The 25,559-nt window shown below is 43.1% G+C and overlaps 1 protein-coding gene across 2 annotated transcripts in view; it reads left to right on the forward strand.

Moving 5' to 3' along the window:
- The first annotated feature begins 15,428 nt into the window (after nt 1–15,428).
- Nucleotides 15,429–25,559, forward strand: part of IQGAP2 (IQ motif containing GTPase activating protein 2) — a 121,688-nt gene continuing 111,557 nt past the window's right edge. The window contains exon 1 of one of the 2 annotated variants that reach the window (XM_081212622.1): nt 15,429–15,977. In XM_081212622.1, coding sequence (XP_081068748.1) covers nt 15,926–15,977 — 52 coding nt within the window. In that variant the 5' untranslated portion in view covers nt 15,429–15,925. The remainder of the gene's footprint in view (nt 15,978–25,559) is intronic. The other variant, XM_081212623.1, reaches the window with a different exon arrangement.

Raw genomic sequence — 25,559 nt, forward strand, 5'->3', positions numbered from 1 at the left:
CTGAGGGGTGCTTTGTTTTAAATTTGATACCAATGCCCACGTAAAACCTACATTGGCTTGGATGCATACTCTCCCCCCCCCCTCCAAATTTTATCCCATATTAACACATTAAAGAAACAGCACTAGCAGGCTTTGTCTCACCCAGAAGTAGTGCCAAATAAAGAAGCAGCTAGTGACACACAGCCCTGGCAAATTTACTTCCCATGGACTTGTAGGCATCTAGGTCATATATCAGGTCTAGCCAAAGGTCTACCCAAGGAACCAAGAAATGTTAAAAGTGTAGCTTTAAGGTGATGTCTGACACTTCTGGGTCTTGTGCGTGTATGGTTTTAGCATTGGACCACAAGCTAGAATTGAGCTGTGCCTGCAACTGGTGTTATCCCACTAGAGGAATGGGTTCCTGGAGGATGCCTCAAGTTTTAGTAGTGCCATAACAGGATCAGATCCTCACTGATTCATATTCTGCCAAGATTCCATGGCTGTAAGTGCCAATGCTCATGTCGGCACTGTGTTTACATGACTTGCAAGTACCAGTTCTAGCCATGATGGTATTAACCCCGTGTCTTCATTACCTCTTTCCATGTTGGAAGATGTCAGTTGCTCTGTGGTGAACAGATATGCCTCTCACATTTTTCATGGAGCCTGTATTATTTCCTTGGACAAAAGGCCAGTGATTTCGCTGCAAGTGCAGGAACTAACTAGGCATGAAAGCAAAACATTGCCACTGGCTGTTGTGTGCATAAAGATTTGCACTCCCCAAAAGGAAAAGCCATGCTAATATGTACATATTCCTATATATAACTTTACTAGCAGCTCAAGTCTTACAACATCAGCAAATGCTTGGAATTAGGGGAGGCAGTAGGTTGATTATTAAATTTGTACACCCTACATCATTTCTACATCACCCTACATCACCCTATTTCAAAGCCATGATTATAGATAAACACTGGAGTGTTAAATGGGTGCTTTGAAATACTTTTCTAGGGTTAATTACAAGGCTACTTTCCTGTACGGTACTGATAACTCTAAATTGTCTACAGGGATAGGTGGAGGCAAGTATCTGACAGAACAGCACCACACACATAGCAAAGGTTGTATACATGGTTCTCCCTCTCCCTGTTTTATCCTCATAACAACTCTGTGAAGTAGGCTACTCTGAGGAGGCTGACTGACCCAAGGTCACCCAGGGAGCTTCATGGATGAGTGAGGATCTGAACCCTTGTCCCCCAGGTCCTAGTCCAACTGCTACAGCACACTGCAGCACTCCACTAATTTGTGTGTGTACGTCTAAAAACAGGAATAAGCACTGGTCAAAGTACTGTGGAATTGGAGCTTGGCAATAGTTCCTTCCACCTTAGAATTCTGCTTTGCAAGATCGCCTCCCTGTATTTCTGGTTTTATGACTTGTGTATATATATGTGTGTGTGCTTACATGTCTGTACATTAATCAAACCTCACTTTCAGATTTCTGGATTTTTCATTCCAAATGCAGCTGGTACAATTGTGAACTCATCTTTCTGGTATGCTCCTCTGTGTCAGATTGCCTACTGCCAAAAAAATGTTAAGCCAAGTGTGTTTTTATAAAGTCCCCTGGGGAAAGCTGTTTGTATACTTGTGAAAGGGCATGTTTTGTGTAGGATGATGATGTACAGTGTAAATCTATAAAATGTGGAAGTGTGTATACATTTATTATCTGCCAGATATCTATTAGTCATGTAATAAAAGCAAAGATATTTAACGTACATCAGATCGAAAAAGGAGCTCCATTATATTCAAATAAAGAAGCTTTCTCTGAAATGAGATTCTACTGAGTGTGTTACTAATTAAATGTTTGCTTTTTCATTGTCGCAAAAAAAGGATAATAAATATCATTTTGTTTGGACATTTACACATTTACAAAAGTACATTTTAAATGCCTGATTGAGGACACAAAGCTTCGTTGGAATACTTTACAGGACTGCGGCCATTGTGAAAGTAATTAACCTCCCATACACAAATCACTTTAATGCCCTGAGGTGATCTTCCCTGCCTCTCTCTCTCTCTTCTGGAATCCTTCCCATGGAGCAGTTGATAGTAGATCACTCTGAGTTTTTTTGCAAGAAGCATAGCAGATGCTGACATTCCCAAATCTCACTCCCAGTGAAGAAAAATCAAACTTGGATGAAGATGGAGATGGAGATGAGGTGGAAGAAGATCAACCAAGTGAGTTCTGTGGGTGGCTGTTTTTAGGCATCAAGATTGGACCATCTTCCCTACTAATATTTCCGCTTCTGGTCTCCAGGAGGGTCTGACAATGTGAGCTGTGAATCCTGTGGTCCAAAATATACCTGGGTTCTGAAATTATTCCCTCAACTGCATATCTCCCTACTATTTTGAAATGCATTTAACCCATATCTCTTTCATATATCCCATCTGCAAAATGCCCCACAAGAGACATAACTATACAATGTGGGAAGTTTATGGTGTGCCTTTTATTTATACCATAGGGATTACATACTAAAATGTAAATTGCTTCAAGCTGCCCTTGGAATAAACAGAGCACACTTCAGATGTCACTGCTTTACATATGTATTTATTTATCAGCGCAATCACTTTCTATAATTTTTAGCATGCTAAACGACCCCTGTGAAAAGCCTCTTAGCAAACATTGTTTATTTTACTTGCAGAGGCCACATCATTCATCTACAAAAGGATCCAAAAGTTACTAATTCAAATGCAGTTTTCAGTTTTAATTAACTGTGTGGGCAAACAATTGCTCAAGAAACTCCAGGCTTGTGAAGTGCCAGGCTCTAATAGCTATCTATTATGTAGGGCTGCATAATCACTTTTCATTTTTCCTGTTAATAGGATAGCCAGCAATCTAGGAAAGGTATGCGTTCAACTGTTGAAAAGCTACTGAACAAATGTAGTTATTTATTTATATTTATAAAGTTGTATTCTGCTGTGTCATTTTTTTAAAAAAACTATATAAAAGCTGTTTACTGCAGCAGAACATAAAACCTTACAATAAAAAAAAACACTTTAAAGGTTTAAAACAGACATAAATTAACCATTGTGGAAGGATGTAGACAACTGCCTGGTTAGGCCTGGCGGAAAAGAAAAGTTTTCAGTGGGCATTTAAAAGTTGGCATAGAAGGCGCCTGCAGAATCTCTATTGGCAGGGTGTTCCACAGGACTGGGCCAATGACACTAAAAGCTGTTCCTATCCTGAAACCCACCCTACTGTTCTGATTGCAGGTGGTTTAACTGACTTTAATCTTGTATTTTTATACTGTTGGAATCCATATTGGGACCTGAGAGCCGGCCCTCCCATTAGGCATGGTGAAGCAGCTTCCTTAGCTTTCCCCCCTGCCTTTGCCACGGGCAGAGAAACAGCACCAGCACTGACACCGAATCTCACCCAGTGCATGAGATCTCTGATGCAGCCAACCCAAGTCAGGGATGCTTCAGCAGGGGTGATGGAGCAGCAATGGCAGTATGCGGTGGCACTTCCTGTTTCACTTCAAGCTAGGAAATGGAACGCGCTGCCCCTGCAGGACTTTTATAGTGAAGGGCAGATAAGAAATCCAATTCATCATCATCATCATTATCACTGCAGCCACGAGGAACTTCAGGGCAGTCCCTTCGTTGCAAAACCAGGAGGCTTAGCTGTGCATCTGGTGTTGTTTCCCCAGGTGCATGGGTCACTGAAGTACCATCATTCAAATGGGAAAATGGTGACATATATTTGCACAGGTACTTTGATGTACTTACTGCACGTGCAAAAATGTTCCCCCTCACTCTTTACTTTGGAAACCAGGGAGAGAAAGGTGTATGTGTGGTTGTATACTTCTTTCTGTATCTTTTTTTCATAGACAAATGGTCTAAATTAAAACAAAAATAAATTCTTCTAACTAGCCACTTCCATTTTCTGTACACCTGCAGTGCAGGATTTAGTACATGGCAGAATAGGCTCCAATAGAAACTAATTTAGTGTACCTGCTTAAAAAGATAGTTGTACACGGATGGAGGTTCTGAGGCTGCTTCCTGAGATCTTGCGAGATCTCGAAACCAGGTTTACTGATTGGACAGCTCTCTGGCTTAAATTGCTTTAAGAGCACAGGTGCTGAGGAGTTCCTGATTCCAGATTCTCAGCAGCAGTAGATCCTGATAATGTTGCTTAACCCCTGGAAATGTTTAGTCACTATTTCCCCATATCTTTCTAATCTGCATGTACAGGAAATAACTAGTTGCCTCTGGCAAAGACCATTCTACATCCCTCTTGGTTTCTTTAATGATTTGGAAGCAATCTAGTTTGGCACTTGTGAAAGTAGGTCATTCCCCCATGCATGCTAGCAGTAACTTCCAGAAAGGTAGTTGGGGGGTGGTCTTCTGCAGCAAAAGCAACAAACAGTCTTGTGGTTCTTCCTTTTAATGACAGCAGTAACCCCCTTGGGTGTCTGCCTCCACCAGACAGAGCTTGAGAACGTGGGGCCTGGGAGGGGGCATGGCTGTGCAAAGTTATTTGGGAGATGAGTGGGAATGCTCCCACTTTGTGGAAGCGCAAGCCACTGGTCATTTTATAACTGCAGTTTCTTTCGTATAATTCCTGATTTTGAAAGAAGCTGCTCCAGAGTGCAGTCTGCAGTCTGATCACCAGGTGGAGCTGGAAAGAAGGCATACCTGATGGTTTTGTAGGAAATAACCGCCAAGGCTGAAGGGAAGACAATCACTTAAAAGAGTAATGTTTGTGATGACCACTAGTACGCATTGCCACTCATTGTCTGCCAATTGTTGCATGAAGGCAGTCTGTGTGATATCAAACTATTATTTCAACAAGCTATCATGCATGGCAACAGGTAAGAATTTCTGCAGATTAAATTTCCCAAACAAATTTCTACCACTAAGGATATTTTGTTTGTTTCTTATTAAATTTGTATACTGCCCTTCATCTGGAAATCACGGGCAGTTCACAACATAAGCAAACAAAATGATAACCTTCCAAAACAGCTTTTTAGGTGGTGCAGATGTCTGCCAGGGGTGGGGAGCAAGAACTTTCTTTCTGTGAACTTCCTTAAGTGATCTTAGCTTCCAAAGCTAGATTTTAACTTGTTTCTTAAAGGGACAATTGCTATTTAGGAGAAACTAATGCAGTACATATTACAGTTATTAAAAAGTAGAATATTACTGACATGTTGCTGCTAGCTAGCAAATTCTTCCTCCAATCTGTCTAAATTGTAGTACTTAAAAAGGGGTATTAAGGGTACTTAAAAATACCCTTAAAAGGGGTATTAAGATAATCAAAATTCACTTATGTATCCAAAAGCACAGAGACTCTTTAAGGTGCTTCACTGTCTGTGTCTTGTAATGACTCAACAGCCTTGCATCCTATGCTCATTTGCTTGCAGCTTAGGCTACTTGCACCTACACTTCCCCTTGATCTTTCAGTCCTGTCCTATTCTGGTAAACATACTTTGGGAGCAAGACTGAAGTGGCCAGTCATTACTGGCATACAGGCCCTGGAAAGCTGTCTAGAAGGTGTTCCCTGGCCTGAAAATGACAAACACACACCCCTGTTCTACAACATGTGGAGGTTGGTTGTCAGAATAAAAAAGCTAAGGGTGGGATTCAGCTATGTTGTGACATGTATGGAATGAATTCTGCTCCTCCCCATCCTCCCCTGCACCTCCAAACCCACTAAGTGGCCCTCATTTCCCTACTAGGTGCTACATTGCATTCCACCCATAGAATTCAAAAGTATATATTTCAAAAGATTGACAAACCAGTGAGCCAGTGAGGTATAGTGGTTAAGAGCAGTAGTCTCGTAATCTGGTGAACTGGGTTTGCATCTCCGCTCCTCCACATGCAGCTGCTGGGTGACCTTGGGCTAGTCACCCTTCTTTGAAGTCTCTCAGCCTCACTCACCTCACAGAGTGTTTGTTGTGGGGGAGGAAGGGAAAAGGAGATTGTTAGCCACTTTGAGACTCCTTAGGGTAGTGATAAAGCGGGATATCAAATCCAAACTACTACTACTACTACTACTACTACTACTACTATTCTTCTTCTTCTTCTTCTTCTTCTTCTTCTTCTTCTTCTTCTTCTTCTTCTTCTTCTTCTTCTTCTTCTTCTTCTTCTGTATTTTCCCCAAGATGCAGAGGTGAAGGATTGGGGTTGAAAGATCAAGGAAAAGTTACTTACATTGAAATAATTCGTGTGTGTGTGTGTGTGTGTGTGTGTGCATGAGTGACTATATAAGCATCTTTATAATGAGCAGGATTTTCAGACTGCATAATGTTATAAGGTTAGAAAAGCCAGACACCTTAACTATAGAGCTACTCTTATGACTTTGTAATATTGTTTCTTTGATCTGTTTCTCAGGTCAGTTGGATGCAACGATATGGACTTCTGCTGCCCAGAAGGAATCGTGGTGCAATCCTGCAGCATGCATAGTGTTGCAGCCTTTATTGATATGCTGATGGGCACAGAAGGTGTCAGGGAATCTTTTGTTGGTTTTGGAGAAGATGGGACAGTTTAATCAAAGAGGAATTATACAAATGGATGTATCGGCTAGAGATAGGCCTAATGTAATATGAGCAAGCAACTGAGTGAAGGCTATTATGGGAATACAAACCTAGAAAAAGTTATATGAAATATATGTAATTTTATCCCTACTCTCTTTTTGTAAATTTATTTCCTTAAAAAAAGTTATGCGATGTTGGGTTGCACTAAGATTCCTTTGTTCATAGGTAGCATGGAAGAGAAGGCACAATATACAGCAGCTTTTGAATCATACAATGCCTGGAAACCTGTCAATAATATATTGATTTGTAATTTTGTGAACAAGTCTAAGTGGGCTTGTATTTCACACACTCCTCCAGGGTGGCTGTGAAAAGATCAAAAGCTATCCATGATTTGTCCAGGTTTGAATGTAACACTAAACCACAGCTAACAAAAATCAGAAATCAAAGCTTATTTCGATAAACCATAGCTTCAAATCAGCACAGTTTAGGGTTCAGACATAAGGGAATCCTTTAATCAATATATAGTGTTGGCTATTGCAATGTAAATAAAGTAGATATTTGTATTGGATAGCTGCGTGTGATACAAGCAGGTTTCTATACCTCTGCAATAGCTACAGAGTATTGTGAATTATTTCTGAGCAAAATGTTAAGGTGAGTCATAGAAGGGAAAATGTGCCCCTTTTTAATGCTCTTGTCCACTTCATTGTACTTTTTTCAGCTATTCTATTGAAGGTGCATAAAGGAAATAAATGGCAACACTGAAGAGCGAACCATCAAAAATCTGCACCTTGATCTCCCCAACTGAGAGAAGCTACTAAAAAAATCATTTATAACACTGCTGGCTGTGATTTTAAATGAGGGTTTAGGCTTATTCTTGAGGGCTCAGAGAATAAAATGAAATTATAATTTCGACTGTCAGGAATCAACTCCAAAGCCAACCTTAGACAGGGAAGAAAGGAAGAAAGAATCTGACCAATAATCTCTGCAGGATTTTGATTCTGATGTTAAGGATCAGCGCTGAGGAGGGGCAAATAAACAGAATTATGATCCTCAGAACAGATGGTAGAAGGGAGGGAGGAAATAAAGAAATAAAAATCTGACTAATGATCTCTGCAGGACTTTGATCACGGCCATCAGGTTAGTGATTCAGAGCTCATAAGAGGCAAACAACAACCAGACAGACTCATGATTGGGACAAGAACCTTAGAGCAGATGATATGCAATCAGACAAAATCAAAACCAGACCCAAAGCAGGCACCAAGATGGTAGAACTATAATCAGGAACCTAAGCACAGCACCAAGGCAGAGTAAGGATGGGCTAGGCTGCCAAGATTCAGATGTTAACTTTTGTGCCCAGGGCCAGTCCTAGACATTTTGCTGCCTGGTGTGAATAAGAAGATAGTGCCCACCACTCATTCCATATGCAGAAGCTGACCAGGCTGGCGACTGAATCTTCACCTCTGGTGATGGAACCGTGTCTTCCACGATTCCTGAGGGCAGCTGGTGATCTTAGAGTGCAAATTTTAAAATAGGTTGTTGTTGTTGTTTAGTCGTGTCCGACTCTTCATGATCCCATGGACCAGAGCACGCCAGGCACTCCTGGCGCAGTTTGGTCAAACTCATGATTGTAGCTTCGAGAACACTGTCCAACCATCTCGTCCTCTGTCGTCCCCTTCTCCTTGTGCCCTCCATCTTTCCCAACATCAGGGTCTTTTCCAGGGAGTCTTCTCTTCTCATTAAAATAGGTAGTAGTCAACTAAGTTATACTCGGAGAAAACTCATTGAAAAGAATGGCGATGACTAAGGCCCATTAAAAAGCTAATATTAGGGAAAGTATAATTAAATTAAATATTAACTGGTGCGGAGTACTCCTCCACTGGATGAAGTAACTATGATGCTGACCAGAGAATCCATAACATAATTGCTTTTGCTTCCTGTGAGTAATACTTAGCTCTAATAAGGCTAGTAAGTCACTTTTTGAAGGATTGCTGGGTCAAAGCTACTACCACTGAAAATTTTACATTGCCTTGCTTTTTATTGTTGTTTTATTATAGGAGTGCAATGTGATCGTAAGCACATGTGCTCAGGAGTACATTCTAGTCCCTGCAGTGGTGTTTCCTATCTAGTGTGTGCGCATAGGACTGCACTCTTAGTAATGGCAAAGTTTTTCTGTTAGAAAACACACAATAATTAGCCTACACAAATATTTGCGTAGCAAAAACAAGCCAATCCCACCCTTCTGACTCTCAGATTTAATTATCTGTTTGCTGAAAACAAGCTGAAAGTTCTCTTCTGATTTCCGAAGGCCTTCATTAAGCTAATCCCCTTTTCACAGCAACACAGTAAGAAAAGAGCCACACCCAAAAAGCCTGGCCCTTTTGCAAATGAATGTCCTTTCAGTTATTGAATCAGTTTCTGTCTCCTTCCTGCAGAAATTAAAGCAAAGCATTCCAATTTGCATCAATTTGAGCACAACAATTTTAAAAAGACAAGTGGGATTTTCTTTTCCTCGGGTCAAAAAGCATCTAATTTTAGCATATGATTTACCAAGGAAATAAGTGTATTATGAGAGCAAAAGTAACATTAACACGGTTGTTTTCAACAAGACCAGCCGTTCTAATCAGCTACATGCATTTGCGTCATCGCTGCTTAAGCTACTCAAGAATTTTAAACAGCAATAGCCATCTACATGCAAAATCTCTTTGTGTTTCAGGGAAGAAACATAAGGTGGAGGAGAGTGCTTGGATTTTAGAGTTGTGTCTAAGTGTGGTGTGGTTTGGCTTGTTTATATGTATATTCAGTTCCTCTTTCTGTATTTCATAATGTTTCTGAAAATGAAAGGAAGCGTGATAATTCTAATTTTGAAACATCCCTTCAGTAATAGCACCCACAAACGGTTTGTAGGGTTTTCACTTCTTACAGGTGGCAGGAGGGGCAGCCACTTAACACATCTAGACTTTTACATAAATTAAAATGCATTTGAGTTTGGAATCCCTTGTACGTGCCTGAGCTTTGCAGTAGGAAGACAGCCTTCTGCAATTAAAACAATACCCAAAGCAAAAGCTAATTGTAATATCTGTCTGTATTGAAACTCTCTCAATTCTATAAAACCCACAGGCTATTGTTTCAGGTTTGCCAAATTGATATTGACTCAAGATTGGAATGACAAACAGACTTGGACCACATTTAAGGCACCTTCATGCCACTTTAAACAGTTATGTATTTCCCCAAAGAATTGTGGGAGCTGTAGTTTGTTAAAGGTGCTGATAGTGATTTGGTGACCCCTATTCCCCTAAGAACTACAATTCCTAGAAGAGGGATTTATTATTAAGCCATTCTGATATTGTAGCTCTGTGAGGGGCCTCCTAACAAACTTTGGGCAGCCATGACTCTTTAAAGTGGTATCATACCACTTTAAGTGTATGGCATGAATGTTCCATGGACTGATGTGAACTTCTACTTAGAGGTATTTTTGAAAACTCGGCCAAAGAGGAATAGGGGGGGGGGGACCCAGTACAGTGGTACCTCGGGTTAAGTACTTAATTTGTTCCGGAGGTCCATTCTTAACCTGAAACTGTTCTTAACCTGAAGCACCACTTTAGCTAATGGGGCCTCCTGCTGCTGCCGCACCACCGGAGCATGATTTCTGTTCTCATCCTGAAGCAAAATTCTTAACCTGAGGTACTATTTCTGGGTTAGCAGAGTCTGTAACCTGAAGTGTATGTTACCTGAAGCGTATGTAACCCGAGGTACCACTGTAATGTCAGATGATAGCAGATACATTCAACAGTCCTTCTCCTTTGCTGATTTCCACCATGGGCTGAAATGGTCCATTGCTGAGCTCATCAAAGATGGTCATCCACAGTACAGGTGGAGAAGCCAAATACCAATTCCTGACTGCCGAATGTATGTGTGAATTGGCCTTAGCAGGAATTGTATTGTGTTCTATGCTCTTGTAGCAAAGGGTCTAATTTGGTCTTTTGCTGAAATCTGTCAACTGCAAGGTGGCAACAAATGAATAGCAGTATATTATTCCCCAAAACGTGTGCTTCATTCATAGGAAAGTGTTTCTGTGCTGAAAGATTTGGGAAGGATATAATTAGGGTGGAGTGCTGGCAGGACAGGAGGGACATCTCCTGCACAACATTGTGCAATTTGTTTTGTTTTGTAAACCACAAGATTTGTCTTGTTCTTCAGATTTATCTTTGCTGTCCTTCTATTCCTGGACTGATGATTCAGCTCTTCCCAACTGAGCTCTTCTTAAGCATTATTTTGCAGAAGTCATTAAACAACTCGCATTTAGGGAATGGCGTTTGTCCATATATTATTTTTTATAAATTCTGACAAAATATTCCATATGTTGGTTCTTCTTTTTCCAATTTTCATTTTTGCTCAGTCCAATTTCTGAGTCAGCACAGGATACTTTTACATATGTGATTGAAGCTCCTCATGTAGCTTGATAAAGTAGAAAGGAAGGCAGTGGTGTAATGGTAAAATTATGTGTGCAGGAGCTCATAATGACACATACACACCTTTGCTAAGATCAGCATGACTGCAATGCTATGAATAGTCACCTGAGAATAGGTCCCACTTAACACAGTTTTGCTTAACTTCTGATTGCATAGTTTCAACATAGAATGCATTGAAGTTTCACAAAAGATCTGCAGCCAGCTGAAATGCAACCATTAGCTTACAACTGGAATTGCAAAGAAACTTGTGGAAAACTGTCACTCGTTACACGGCCAGTGTGAAGAAGGAACCTCATTAAATAAAAAGGAAATAATTGTACAGCCTCTGCTTGATTGTCATTGTGTTGTCTTCTCATTCCCTTGCCAGAGCAAGGAGAGTTCATTAATTCACCTGGTGCTTAGGACAGAGGACATCACTTCTGCTATGAAAAGAGTCTCAAAGCTGCATTTCTCCACATTCACCCCTTAACTGCATCACTGAACACAGGGCAATGTGTACTGGGGCTGCTGCTGTGATAGAAACACAACAACCTATGTGTGGTTTGTTAAGGATACTGGGAATTGTAGCTCTGTGAGGGGTAAATTACATTTCTCAGGATTTTGGGGGGAAGGGTGCTTTAAATTTATGGTGCGTACACAGCTGTAGTGTAGTCTTTGCTTGGGACATACCTAACAGTTTTGTTTCCTGCCTGGGATCAACTTTAGGTGTACACTTACCATGCTGGAAGTAGTTTTAATTTGCCTGTGGCCAGTGTGGTGTAGTGGTTAAGAGCGGTAGTCTCATAATCTGGGAAACTGGGTTCGCGTCTCCGCTCCTCCACATGCAGCTGCTGGGTGACCTTGGGCCAGTCACACTTCTCTGAAGTCTCTCAGCCCCACTCACCTCACAGAGTGTTTGTTGTGGGGGAGGAAGGGAAAGGAGAATGTTAGCTGCTTTGAGACTCCTTAAAGGGAGTGAAAGGCAGAATGCAGCAGAATGCAGCAGCCAGACTGGTGACTGGGAACGGCCGCCGAGACCATATAACACCGGTCTTGAAAGACCTACATTGGCTCCCAGTACGTTTCCGAGCACAATTCAAAGTGTTGGTGCTGACCTTTAAAGCCCTAAACGGCCTCGGTCCAGTATACCTGAAGGAGCGTCTCCACCTCCATCCTTCTACCCGGACACTGAGGTCCAGCACCGAGGGCCTTCTGGCGGTTCCCTCACTGCGAGAAGCCAAGTTACAGGGAACCAGGCAGAGGGCCTTCTCGGTAGTGGCGCCCTCCCTGTGGAATGCCCTCCCACCAGATGTCAAAGAGAACAACAACTACCAGACTTTTAGAAGACATCTGAAGGCAGCCCTGTTTAGGGAAGCTTTTAATGTTTGATGTATCATAGTATTTTAATATTCTTTTGGAAGCCGCCCAGAGTGGCTGGGGAAACCCAGCCAGATGGGCGGGGTATAAATAATAAATTATTATTATTATTATTATTATTATTATTATTATTATTATTATTATTATTATTATTATTATTAAAGGCGGGATATCAAATCCAAACTCTCCTTCTTCTTCTGTCCCTGCTACGCAGGATAGTGTGGTGCTGCAACTGTATTTTACCACACATTGAAATGCATCAGGCTAGCAATGAGATTGTGCGGACGCTCTAGTCTATACATAGTGAATGAGCAAAAAGATGACAATTCTAGATGAAAATGCAAGTGTGGAGGGAGTCTTTCCTGTTCTGCATCCAAGATACATTGCCAGGAGCCAAGAGCCCTATCAACGAAGTTTATATACTGATGAATCTATCATTTGTGTTCCTATGGGGGGGGGCACTAGCTTGAACTCCCCCCGGTAATTAAAAGGTGTGTTGATTACTTTAAGACCACCTCTTTTTTGCTTGCTTTTATGTTTTCTTTAACTAGGCTCTAATTCAGTAGTTACTTAAGTTGTAGTTCTCTGAAGTGAACAGTAGCTTGTTTATTTTCATTTTCAACTCTAACAGAGTGAAGCTTTTTTGTGGTTGTTTGTTTAGAAGGGTCAAAGCCTGGAGATAAATACGAAAGCCTTTCTTTTTCCTATTACTTTTTGAAACATTGACTCAGTGAGTCATGGAACCCAACCACAAGCAAGACATAGATAATAGGGAGACACTTTTGTATTCTTTGTAGCTCTCCAGCTTCATGCTCACAGGTTATGTTGAAAAGGTGGATATTTTAGAAGCTGTTAATATGACCATTCTAAACAGCGAATGGCTACATGCACTGAGCAGCGGCTTCAGACACACGACTGTGTGAATTCATATTTTCTAAAAGGTTGAAGCAGGTGGTATTGCACCCAGGCCATGGCTTCAATCCTAAAAAGAGACTCATGGGGGTTATATGGAAATCATCATTCCTGATTTCTTGAACAGTCCACAATCTGACATATCAGTTAATATGTTAAGATACAATTTTTTTGAAAGTTACTCTGTTTCCTACTGGAGCCAGTCTTAGTTACAATAGAATCCTATGTCATGCATATACAAGAAGAAATCTCCCTTTAAATGTGTTTGGCCTATTTGCAGCAGAGCAACTCTAATCTGGCAGGTAAGCACCCTGTGTAAGGTTGCAAACCTAAGCATGTCTACTCAGAGTTCAGTGAGGCTTACTCCCAGGTAAGTGGGTTTAAGATCACAGATTTAGCAAAACTGCAGTCCAACTATTCTTTGTAACAGGGCTTGGGCAGGTTCATTTTCTGCCCTTACATTGTGTCTTATGGGGTGAATTTAGTTACATCTACATTTGGAGAGATGTAATACAGTGATACCTCAGGTTACAGACGCTTTAGGTTACAGGTGCTTCAGGTTACAGACGCCACTAACCCAGAAATAGTACCTCAGGTTAAGAACTTTGCTTCAGGATGAGAACAGAAATTGTGCTCCGGCGGTGGCGGCAGCGGGAGGCCCCATTAGCTAAAGTGGTACCTCAGGTTAAGAATGGACCTCCAGAACGAATTAAATTCTTAACCCGAGGTACCACTGTATGTTGAATTCTATGGGTGGGCATTGGGATGCAGTATATCTTTGTTTATCCTTCTCTCTGCTGACCCGATTCCCCATGCGTAACTTCTTTCAGCTTATCTTAAACCAGCACTTTCCCTCAGCCACCATCCTTTAGTTACTCTGGTTTAACACCAGCTGGGGTGGGTTGAGAAACCACAACCTCTCACCGTTAAGATTGCACTGTCAGTCTCTGCAGTGGCGTAGCGTGGGGGGGGTGCAGGGAGGGCCGGCCGCACCGGGCGCAACATCTGGGGGTTAGGGTTAGGGGGCGCAAATCCACGGGTTAGGGGGTGCAAATTACTTGCCTTGCCCCGGGTGCTGACAACCCACGCTACGCCACTGAGTCTCTGATGCCGGAGGATTTACCCTAGTCCTTGAGTAAGGAAAGAAACCCTTACCATGCTTGTTCAAGAACACTTTAATTTCACTACCTAGGGGAGCCAGAGTAGTGCAATGCTTAGAGAGCTGGGACTGTGACCTGGGAGATCAGGTTTTGATCTCCTCTCCATGAAGCTCACCTGGTGTCCCCAGTGGCGTAGCGTGGGGGGTGCAGGGGGGGCCGGCCGCACCGGGCGCAACATCTGGGGGTTAGGCTTAGGGGGTGCAAATCCACGGGTTAGGGGGCGCAAATCCACGGGTTAGGGGGCGCAAATTACTTGCCTTGCCCCGGGTGCTGACAACCCACGCTACGCCACTGGGTGTCCCTCAACCTAACCTACTTCACAGGGTTGTTGTGAGGATGAAGTGGGGAAGGGAGAACCATGTACTCTTGAACCTGGGTCGACTTGGAGGATAAAGGTGGCATATAAGTGTCATGAGTAAAGAATAATAGAATATGTTCCAAACCTGAGCACTGAAAGGAGCGAAACTCCAGCCTGTAAGGGTGAAGCCCAAGCGCCGCGAGCAAGGTGCTCCTCACAACGCAGGCAAGACTTTCTATTTCTGGAAGGAGGTGCTTATTGGTCCAGTCTCTTTGGGGGGGCAAGAGCGTTTCTCTGTAACCCAGCAACTGCCTGGGACAGAAATAGGATGAAAACAGGCGAGTTCTTTTGTCTCCTGACGTGCGTGCGTTTTCAGTTTTTATTTTAAACTTCTGTGGTGCAAAGCGCACAAGCCACACACCGGGGCAAGACGGGTGAGGCCGGTGAAGTGGAAAGCGGAGAGCCCCCCCCCCCCCGACCGGAGGCATCTCGCCTGGCCTCCCCTCGGCGCAGGCTGCGAGCTGAGGAGAGGAGGGGGCTCGGCCCACCCGGCTGCGTCGACGGCCGCTGGCAGGAGGCGGGAGGGGTCGCTGTGGAGCAGGCTCTGTTCCTCTCCCCCCCCCCCCCTAAATAACGGGGCCGGGGAGAAGCGAGGAAGAGAGAGGAAGCGCGCTGGGGGTGGAGAAAGGAGTTCACTTTGGCGGTGGAGAAAGGAGTTCACTTTGGCGAAGAGCTGAGCGCGCCAAGGAACAACGAGCTAATCTCCCGCCGCCGCCGCTGCCTGGCCCGAGAGGGCGCCGAGCGCTCAAAGAGGCGAGCCAGGTAAAAGGGACGAGTCCTGGTCGCGAAGGAGCGAATCAGAGAGGGGGAGGGAAAGCAGGAGGCGAGAGCCGCCCTTCAGCCTGCGCCCAACTTCATTCGCGCGCGGCGGCGGCGGCGGCAGGAGAAGGAGGAGACGGAAGGCGCGCCTTCCTGCCCGCCCGCTCGCCTCAGGTTTGGTGTCCGCCGACTGCCAGAGACTGGGACCCCGTCGTCGGCTTCTGAAGCTTCAGGCAGCGGCTGCGAGGACGACCGAGACTGCCCGGAGGGCTGTTGCGGAAGAGGCGAGGAGTGCGCGGCAGGAACAGGCGGCTCCCCCTACTGTGCGTGCGTGTTTGTGGAGCAGCGGCGGCTGCAGGACGGTGAAAAAGCGGATTACTCCTGGCTTCGAGAAGTTTGTGAGCCGGGAGAATGCATTATGAGGAGCCCTCTTCGCCGGCCTTGCAGAGACCGCGCTATGGCTGTAAGTACCCCGGCGCTGACTCGCCTCGCTCGCTGCCAACTCACTTTATTGATTACATTTGGGTTTGCGCCAAAATGGAGCACCGAGCCGGGACGGCGGCGTTGCACAAGGACACACGCGCGTACAGACGTGTCTCTCTCTCTCCCCCACCCTTTCTGTTTCGCGGGGTTCTGGGGAGAGACTCCCGAAGCGCTCAGGTGTCGAGGCCGCCCTTGCCCTACAGAGCGACACGTGTGCGGGAAGGAGAGGTGTCCTTGGGGGCGCTGTTTGTGGTGGAGGCGACGGGAAACACCTGTCGCTGGCTTGTTACCTGAGCGCTTTGCAGGATGGTTTCTCTCCCTCCCTGCGCGGCTCCAGCAGGAAGGATTTCATAGGTCAAGGTGTCACAAGCTGATGGCGCGGTGTCCGTGTGGCTCCTGTAATCTCTCGACAAGCAAGCAGGCTGAGAGAGAACTTGCTTGCTTGCTTTTTGAAGACTCTTCTGCTGGCGGAGTTCTTAGAAAGGAATCTGATGTTAAATGCTCTTTTAAGTTGTGGGAGTTTTACTGGGGAATAATAGTTCTGCTATAGAGTGTACATGCAATGTGTTAAGGCAAGGATTCCAAACACAAGTGAATCACATACTGTATTTGCTTGGAAATAAGCTCCTTGAGATCTCTAGGACTTACTCCCAAGCAAGCGTGCATAGAGGTCCTTAACACTGTAATCCTATACATGTCCACTCAGAGCTAATAAGCTCCATTTAGATAAATGGGACTTACTTTTAGGAATGTGAATAGATGGTTGTGATCTCAGACTGCAATCCCTATACAGTGGTATCTCGGGTTACATACGCTTCAGGTTACACTCCGCCAACCCAGAAATAGTACCTCGGGTTAGGAACTTTGCTTCAGGATGAGAACAGAAATTGTGCTCCGGCGGCACGGTGGCAGCAGGAGGCCCCATTAGGCTAAAGTGGTGCTTCAGGTTAAGAACAGTTTCAGGTTAAGAACAGACCTCTGGAACGAATTAAGTATGTAACCAGAGGTACCACGGTAGATATGCCATGCAGGGAGTAATGACCAATTGATTCCCCCAACAGAGGCTTCTGTTCAACATTTCATTTTGCACATGCATTTGCAAAAGATGCATCCCCCCCTTCTTTAGCATTAAGAAAATAGATATGTGGTTAAAAATTATGTACAAAGTAGTTCTAATTTGCATGTGCCCGCTTCCCTAATTCCTCCTAGAAGTGAAGGAATTTCTGGATTTGTTTTATCTTTAGGAGCTGGAAGTCTGCACCATTAATCAAAAGATCTTTGCTATTACATCTGAAGGGGATGCAAAGTTAAATTAGAGTAGAATGTGCTTGTATCGTGTTTTATGCCTGAAGAGTTTATGTTGGGAGGGTGCTGAGAACACAGAGTGCCTTGACATTGTCTCCCAGCTATAATTTCCACTGCACCTTGGCAGGGAGGAGTCATGACAGTTAACTGCTGCTCTGGCTGGGCAGCAAAGGTGTGCCTGTTGTTGCAACTGTTTACCACCCCCACCCCCAGCTGAATGTGCTATTAAACTTGCAATATTGCAACAGGCAACTGCCGTGTTCTCTGACTGTTCCCATTCCTTGAAATGCCCCACATTTGCCTTGAAAGGGCTCTTAAAATTCTAAGAAGCCTGTATCAAAGTTTTAGCTACAAGCCCTGCATGACCCCTGGGTGTCAGTCTCAAATGATAAAGCATATAGAATGCCCATAACCTTGCCTCCAGGTGCCCCACTGATGAAACCTTAAAGGTTTCAGAACAGCACTGTGCAGTTTCATAATAAAGACATCTTACTTTAGAGGACCTTTGCTTACTGGTGTTGTGTTGATGAGCTCACAGTCCTGAAAAGTCAGCTTTCCTTAAAGCTTTTGAACTGGTAAGCTATATATTTTGTTCCCTGGTTGTGGCAAGCTAGCTATCCTAATTCACAAGGCTTCTATGACCTTGATGACTGCTGACACTAACTCGCTTGGGCAACATGTAGGAAAAGTACATAATGATATATTGTTCTTCTTCCTCCTGCTGCCCTGTCCCAACCTGCGTTAATACCACCTGCTGCTGCTGAGATCCTCAAGAGGCCATGATTTTGGCTGAAGTGCTTGCTCTTTTCTCTGGCAATAATTGCCTACAAAGCACACCACGAGGCTCCATGGCAGAAGTTCAGAGTTCTCCTTCAGACTGAGCCAGGAAGTGGTTTGAGAAAAGATGTACCTTTCTGAGAGTGATAGCAACATAAAGCTGCAAACAGAGGAAACAGTTGTTCTTCTTTGGCAGAACTGAGCTAAGGGAACAGTTTCCAAGAACAGTTTTAAGCCTTCTAGTTTCAGGTGTATTGAATACTATGCATTGTATTACTCATGGTAGCAAAGTGACATGCAAAACCAGAATCTCAGAGTCATAGAGTAACTAATAAGTAGCTTACAAAAAAGGTGATCTTGAAAGAAGCCAAGCTCAAAGTGCCATCTTGCCATGGCCAAGTCTTCTGGACTTGCACCTCATTTTCCTGTAACCTGATTTTCCCTTCTCTAATGGTGGTGGGAAATATGTGCTGACATACAGGGCAGAGCAAATAAACTGGTCCTGACAGTTTGTAATGCTTTGGTGTTCCCATAATGTTTTTTTTTAAAAAAGTTATTCATACTTACTTAAATGTTATGTTGTGTTGCATGGCTGTTAACTCTTCCAGTTACCAAAATCACATCTTATTGTGATAAATAACCTGATGGGTTTTTTATTCACAGTCAAGAGGGGTATACCTGAAAAGTTATACCACAACTCTTCTGAAGCAAGCTAGTTGTACTTTATGAACGTAAGCAGTTTTGCTTTTCATTGACAAGGTACCTTGATGGTAAGAGCCAGTGTGGTGCAATGGTTAGAGTGTTGGACTAGGACCTGGGACATATAGGTTCGAATCCCCACTCAGCTGTGAAGCTCACTAAGTGACCTTGGAGGAATAGATGAGATACAAATGTAAGAAATAAATAAGAAATAATATAAAAGTAGAGTAATATAAATAATAAATAAATAAATATAAATAAATAAACAAATAAATATAAAGTAAGTAATATAAAAGTAGAGGATACTCATCAGATAGGGAACTGAGGCGGGAGGCAACTTCTGGTTTTAACATGGAGCCAAGCACAGTGAGCAGCTGTGGCCAATGCCAACTCACTAACAAGTGTATCTGCCTTATGTTGCATGCACATCTTACGTGTACATGTTAAAAACAATGCAGGAAGTAGCCTTCTGACCTGCCCATAGTTGCTCACTGAAATGATCTGAGATTTAAGCCCAAGTCTGCTGAGCTCTTAAACCTACACTTTGTCACTGGAATAATACCAATACAGTTATTTCTGACATTCAGTTCTGTTTCTGACACATGCTTTACATTATTTGCTAATAGGTTTTTGCTGTCAGCTGCCAATCAAACTTGAGTCAGTCTAGCTAACTTGTTCTATATTTGGAGATCAGTGTTTTGCAAAGAAAATAAGAAAGGCTGTAGGGCTTTTAGGTTCTCCCCCACCCACTCCCGAGTCTTCTTTACTTCATGTGATATTTTATTTTTAAAAACGCTGCTGTGATTATAATGTAGATAAATTAAAATTCCACATGGACTTGTGTGTTGTAGTTTACTATGTTTTTAATATGAACATACTGATATTTTAAGAGGAGTTGTGGCAACAAGGAATCTTGTAAGTACCTTGAAGGTTAAAACATTTTATTATAAACTTTTGTGGACTGGGAAAAACTTCATCAGATACATGAAGCGTCTTCCTCAGCTGCAGGTTTACAGGCATGTTTTATTTCCCTCTGATCTTTTTGCTTAATTTGGTGTTCATCTTTAAGTTGGCTGGGGTAGAATGTGTCCTTTTTGTGTTACTGCACTTTAGTTAATAATTGTCTGCCATATTGTCTGATCTTTCATAAGAGCTTGTTTTATCACATGCTCTTTACTTTTGAAGTGCATTTTTTCTATGTGAACGTATGCCATAAATTAGTTTCTCAAGCATTACAATATGTTAAGCGGCCATTGTAATATACTTGATTGCTTGAGATCAGTTGAGTGACTGATGATTCAAGGCACAACAGCTAGTATGGAAGCAACTGATAATTTCTCAGTGATCAATAATTTCTGGAAGATTCTTTTCAAGGGTCTGTCAAGACTCCTATCACTGCTTGCTGAGGCTGGACTGAGATTAGTGTTCTGAAGAGGAAGTGTGTGTGTCAGAGAGAACCCGCAGATGAACTGTAGCTAGCAAGTTAAGTCAGGGAGGAAGATGTCCCTGTGTTTTGTTTGTCTCTTGTGACTAGCTAGAAAAATGAATGGGAAAAGGTTGCTTTTTCAGGCTAATGTTGTTGCAGTGTTGTCTGGCTTTCCATGCTTAACATGTTTGCGAATTCACTGATTATGGCAAGGAGAGGACGCTTGCTATAGCAAGTGACTGTGCAAATATTGTAAGCGTGGGGAGCTTGACAACACTGCATTGACGCTAGTGTGCAACAGTGCTAGCAAATTCATTTGCTAATGCTATGGTAAGTGCCCTCATCCCCTCACCTCTTGCCTCCAGTGGTTGGTGAGGCCCAGACTCATCCTTCTTCCTGATCTTGCAAGAAGCTGTCCTAATGTCAGTGGTAGTGGGCTGGGGAAGATATAGTTGGAATGTAATAGCTGATCACCATCAGGGGCAGGGAACCCTAGATGTTTGGTCGGTCCCTGTCTGCTGCCCAAGTCCTCCCACTCCTGTAGAACCTCTGGTAGCTTATCCATTGAGCCTTCTGGCTTGTTGGTGTTGCTAGTGAATGCCAGGTCAATTCATTAAAACATGCTCATCTATGACTTGATTTTGGATGAAAGGACTGACCTGGTGTGTACTACCAGTACTACCTAACTCAGCTTTGTGCATCTGGGTACTTGATACAGCTCCAGACCAGACTCAGTGTGTGTGTGTGTGTGTGTGTGTGTGTGTGTGTGTGTGTGTGTTGTTGCTGTTAATAGAAGCACCATCTCCTTTACCAGAAAACCTGTTGATCATGGGATGACCTTAGAGGGTCTGCTCCTAGTGTTGGGCCAGAAAAATGGCCAGGGGATCCTATTGAAAACCCAGTGACATCCTGACTAAGTGAGATGAGGTAGTCTCAGGTGTGGTGTTGTGGGACTTAGTCCTAGGTGACTTAATATCCACATGGAGGCTCAAGACTTCATGACAGCTATGGGGCTGCATCAAAATAGTCATTGATGCAACACATTGGGCAGGGCATGCCCTTGTCTTGGTCTTTACTGTGAGTGATATGAGGGATGGACCAAAGATGGTGGTGAAATGCACTCCTTGTAATGGCTGCACTCCCTGTTCAGATGGCCCACCTTTGGAGACTGATGGAACCTGAAGGGTTCTTGAATGCTCTGGGGTATCTTTCAGAGGAGAAAGACAACAATCCTTATGCACAAGATGAAATGGGCAGCTCCCGGGCAACCTCCTCAGTGTTATAGAGACTGAGCAGTTCCTTGGTATTCTGGGGAGTTCTGAGGTATGAAGCAAGCCAGACGAAGGCTTGCACACGTGGTGCAAATCTCACTCCAAAGCTGACTGAACTCTGGCTAATGCACATAATTGTGCCTACCATGTGGCAGCGCGGACTGCAAAGAAAACTCACTTCACAGCTTGCATTGCATCCTTTGGTAGCCAGCTAGGAGAGTTAATTTGTACAGTCCAGTGGTTACTGACTCCCACTGTGGGGGAGGAATCACTGGAGGATTTGAGGATTCAGTGTGACCAACAGGCTACACAATTTGCCTGACTTCATGGAGGACAATGTTGTCAATTGCAATTGGCCACAATGGCTATGTTACACTGTCAGAGGCAGTACGCCTCTGAAGACCAGGTGCTGAGAATCGCAGGTAGGCAGAATGCTGTTGCGCTCATGTCCTGTTTGCAGGCTTTCCACGGGCATCTTTTTGGCCACCATGAGAACAAGATGTTGGACTAGATGGGCCTGATCCAGCAGGGCTCCTCTTATATACTTACTGCAGTACTTCAGAGTGACCTTGACCCTGCAGTTGCTACAGTTTCAGATGCAGTATCTAATGCCATAGTCTAAAATACTCTAGTATTTTCTCATTTCTTTTCCCTCTGCATCCATAGGTCTGCCGAACGGATAACAACATTCTTGTTTTGTTCTTCTAAAGAACTTCACACACTTTTATGTGTAGAAGTATATTAGGGAACCGCCATAATATGTAGAAAGCACAACCTTGTTTTGAGGCAGCCCAGTTTCACCTCCAAACTCATAGGTGCTTGACCACCTGAGATCAGTGTTAGGTGGTGAATGAAGTGAAATGCAAGATGGTGGCCACAATTTCAGTAGCAATGCAACTACATCATCTGTGACCACCTTTCTTTTAAAATAGTACTCATGATTCACTTCATGCTAAGAACCGGATAGGCTGAAGTTCTTGATCCACAACTCTTTAAAAAAAAATTTTGGAGTAGATTTGAATTCTCAACAATCCAAAGATGTATCACTTGCTCTTAAGGAGCTACATCCATTAACTATAACACTTTATTTCAAGCATTGTTCAGCCAAGTGAAGCACTAAATGAAAGTTCCTTTGATTTCACATTGGGCTAATTTAAGCACATGCTTGGCTTTCCCTTTGAGAACCATGGAACTTGTGTTTTAGTTGTGTCCACTGCTTGAAAATGTATCACTATTTAAATACATGGTTCCCAAGTGGATAAGCGGGTAACTTTCATATAGTAATGGATTTATCAGGTCAGGAGAAACCTGAATGGAATAGCTTTTCTTCTTTAAAATAAAAGAGTGAGCTGTATGTGTACTTTCTAGGTGTACCCAGTGTTTTCCAGTTACTGCGGGTTTCTTCAAACAGTTCTCAGCTAGGTACAAGTATTGATGACTGTAATTTGGCAGCCAGACATGTTTATCTTCACCTTTTTTTATTCATAGTTAATGAGTAACTGCTAAACGAGGATGGCCACATAATGTCTGAATTTTACTGAAGGAAAATACCTTAAAAGCATTCACAACTAGTATCATGCTCCAGTTTTAGGATCCCTGTCCCGAATGGCTAAATTGTATGGTCTCAAAATCACACAAAAAGTAAAGGAAGTTGTGCTGGTTCATCAGAAAAATCCAGTTAGTAATTAATACCTTTGTTAGGCCAACCATAACATTACAGAATCACAAGGAAGCTGCAGAGCTCTTCAATGGCCTGGATCATCTCTAGCTGGACCAGTGGTCAGGGATGATGGGAGTTGTAATCCCAAAACATCTGGAGGGCCAAGTTTGCCTATGCCTGGCCTAGATGGTACATTTCATCATCCTAATGCAAGTTCTGGAGTATTCAAAAGCTTACTTAAGATTTTGGGATTTTTCTTGCAGGCCAAAATGACCTTTACTATTTTTGTGTTGTGGTGGATATTAAATATATCTGCCAAGCAATAGAATCCTAAAACTAGAAGAAATGGACCATCTACCCGGTGAAGATGGAAGTTTACTTTTTCAGAGCTGCATGCCCTTCAGCAACTAGGCAATGCTACTGTTTGGCTTCTGTTGTCTCTTTTGCATAGTGCACCACCTAAAATTAATTTCCATCTTTGCTAATATAAGAACTGCAAGCTTTATTCTGATGGTGGTCTGTGGCACATCTTTGAAGAACAGTGGGAGCAGTGTTTGTGAACCCAGTGGTCCAGTCTGCCCATAAGGTAAACCAGACAGACTTGAAGTGATGTTCTTTCTCTTTTGGAGGGGAGGGGGGAAGGAAGCACTTGGAATACAATAAAATCAATTATAAGAAATTAAAAGGCATAAAAATACAATTAAAAACCATACCTCGTCCAGCACAGCACATTACAATTGCTACAATAGGCAGAAAGGGCATGAAGTGGTCTTCCAAGGCCCTCAGCAGTTTTCAAGAGGTTGGTTGGTGGTAGTTCCAAACCACTGGAGTAGAACAGGCTATGAAGGGAGTATTGTTGTCGCTTCCTGATATGAACTGTGATTGCTTCATAATTAGCACTTGCACATGTGGGAACCAGAAGATAAGAACAAAGACCTGATAACATTGCATAGTTCTGATACCCATATGTGATAATGCGTCAACTCTGCTTTTAATGCTTCTGTCCTATATTGACCAGGCACTTGCATTATTTTGTGATGTTCTTCCCTGGGTGAGAACTTTTACCATGTCATTTTCAGGAGGTGAGATGTGCTTGTGAAGGAGTCGCCATAGGGCTACTACCTTTTTGGTTCCAAGGTATCCTATGGCTATGATCCAGGTCTGCCACCTTCTTCCTTACGGAGAGGAGATGCTTAAATGTGACCCACAAATGTGGTGCTGACCTTTAAAGCCCTAAATGGCCTTGGGCCAGTATACTTGAAGGAGCGTCTCCACCCCTGTCGTTCAGCCTGGACACTGAGGTCCAGCGTCGAAGGCCTTCTGGCGGTTCCCTCACTGCGAGAAGTGAGGATACAGGGAACCAGGTACAGGGCCTTCTCAGTAGTGGCACCCACACTGTGGAAAGCCCTCCCATCAGATGTCAAGGAAATAAACAACTATCTGACTTTTAGAAGACATCTGAAGGTAGCCCTGTTTAGGGAAGTTTTTAATATTTGATGAATTATTGTATTTTAATATTTTGTTGGAAGCCGCCCAGAGTAGCTGGGGAAACCCAGCCAGATGGGCAGGGTATAAATATATTATTATTATTATTATTATTATTATTATTATTATTATTATTATTATTATTATTTATTTATTTATTTATTTATAGCTGTGGGTTGTGTGATATCTGCCTTTAGCTATTCCCTCTCTTCTAACTCCCTGGCCTTTCATGTGTGGTCATTGTGTTTTTCCTTCTAGATGGGGAAAGGAAAACCTAGATTGGGTTTCCATTTATTTAATCCACTCATCATTTTTAATTACAGAATTAGTAGCCAGTTTGCACAGTCACCTCACATGGTATTCTGCAAAACATAATGAGTTTACATTTTGGTTTGTTAAGCTGCCAAGTGTCTTTAATTTTGTGGTTTATATAGTAATTGAATTGAAATTGAAGCAAGAAACATGTCAAACTTGTTAATTTGAACTGGTGTCTTTACTACATCAACATGCATTTGTTCAAATATTGGCCATTGTGGAAAATTGCCCCTTAGGAGTGGCTGGTACTGTGTGATCAAGGCATTACAGTTTAGTTTTATTCACTCTGAATACTTATCCTGTGCTGATTCCTCTTTCACTTTCTGACCAGAGACATGGGGAGCAGAGAGTGGGGAACAGAAGCTGCCCTGGTTTTTTGAGCGAAATCTAATGTTATGACTATGAGGCCCATCAGATGTGAGTCCAATGACACAAGGGCAGGTTTTGTGGGTAGGGGAAAATATTGTCTTAACCAATGCACAGCCATTCTTGGATTTTATGTGCCTGGATCAAAAACTGCAGCTGGCACTGTAAATAGAGCTGTCTGGGTAAAAAAACGAGTGAAAAAATCTGCTGTTGTGTGAAAGGGAAAGCTTGGCAACAGGAGACTTATGTGGATTTTTT

The sequence above is a fragment of the Podarcis bocagei genome (assembly GCF_964188305.1).
Source record: "Podarcis bocagei genome assembly, chromosome: 11".
Taxonomy (NCBI): domain Eukaryota; kingdom Metazoa; phylum Chordata; class Lepidosauria; order Squamata; family Lacertidae; genus Podarcis; species Podarcis bocagei.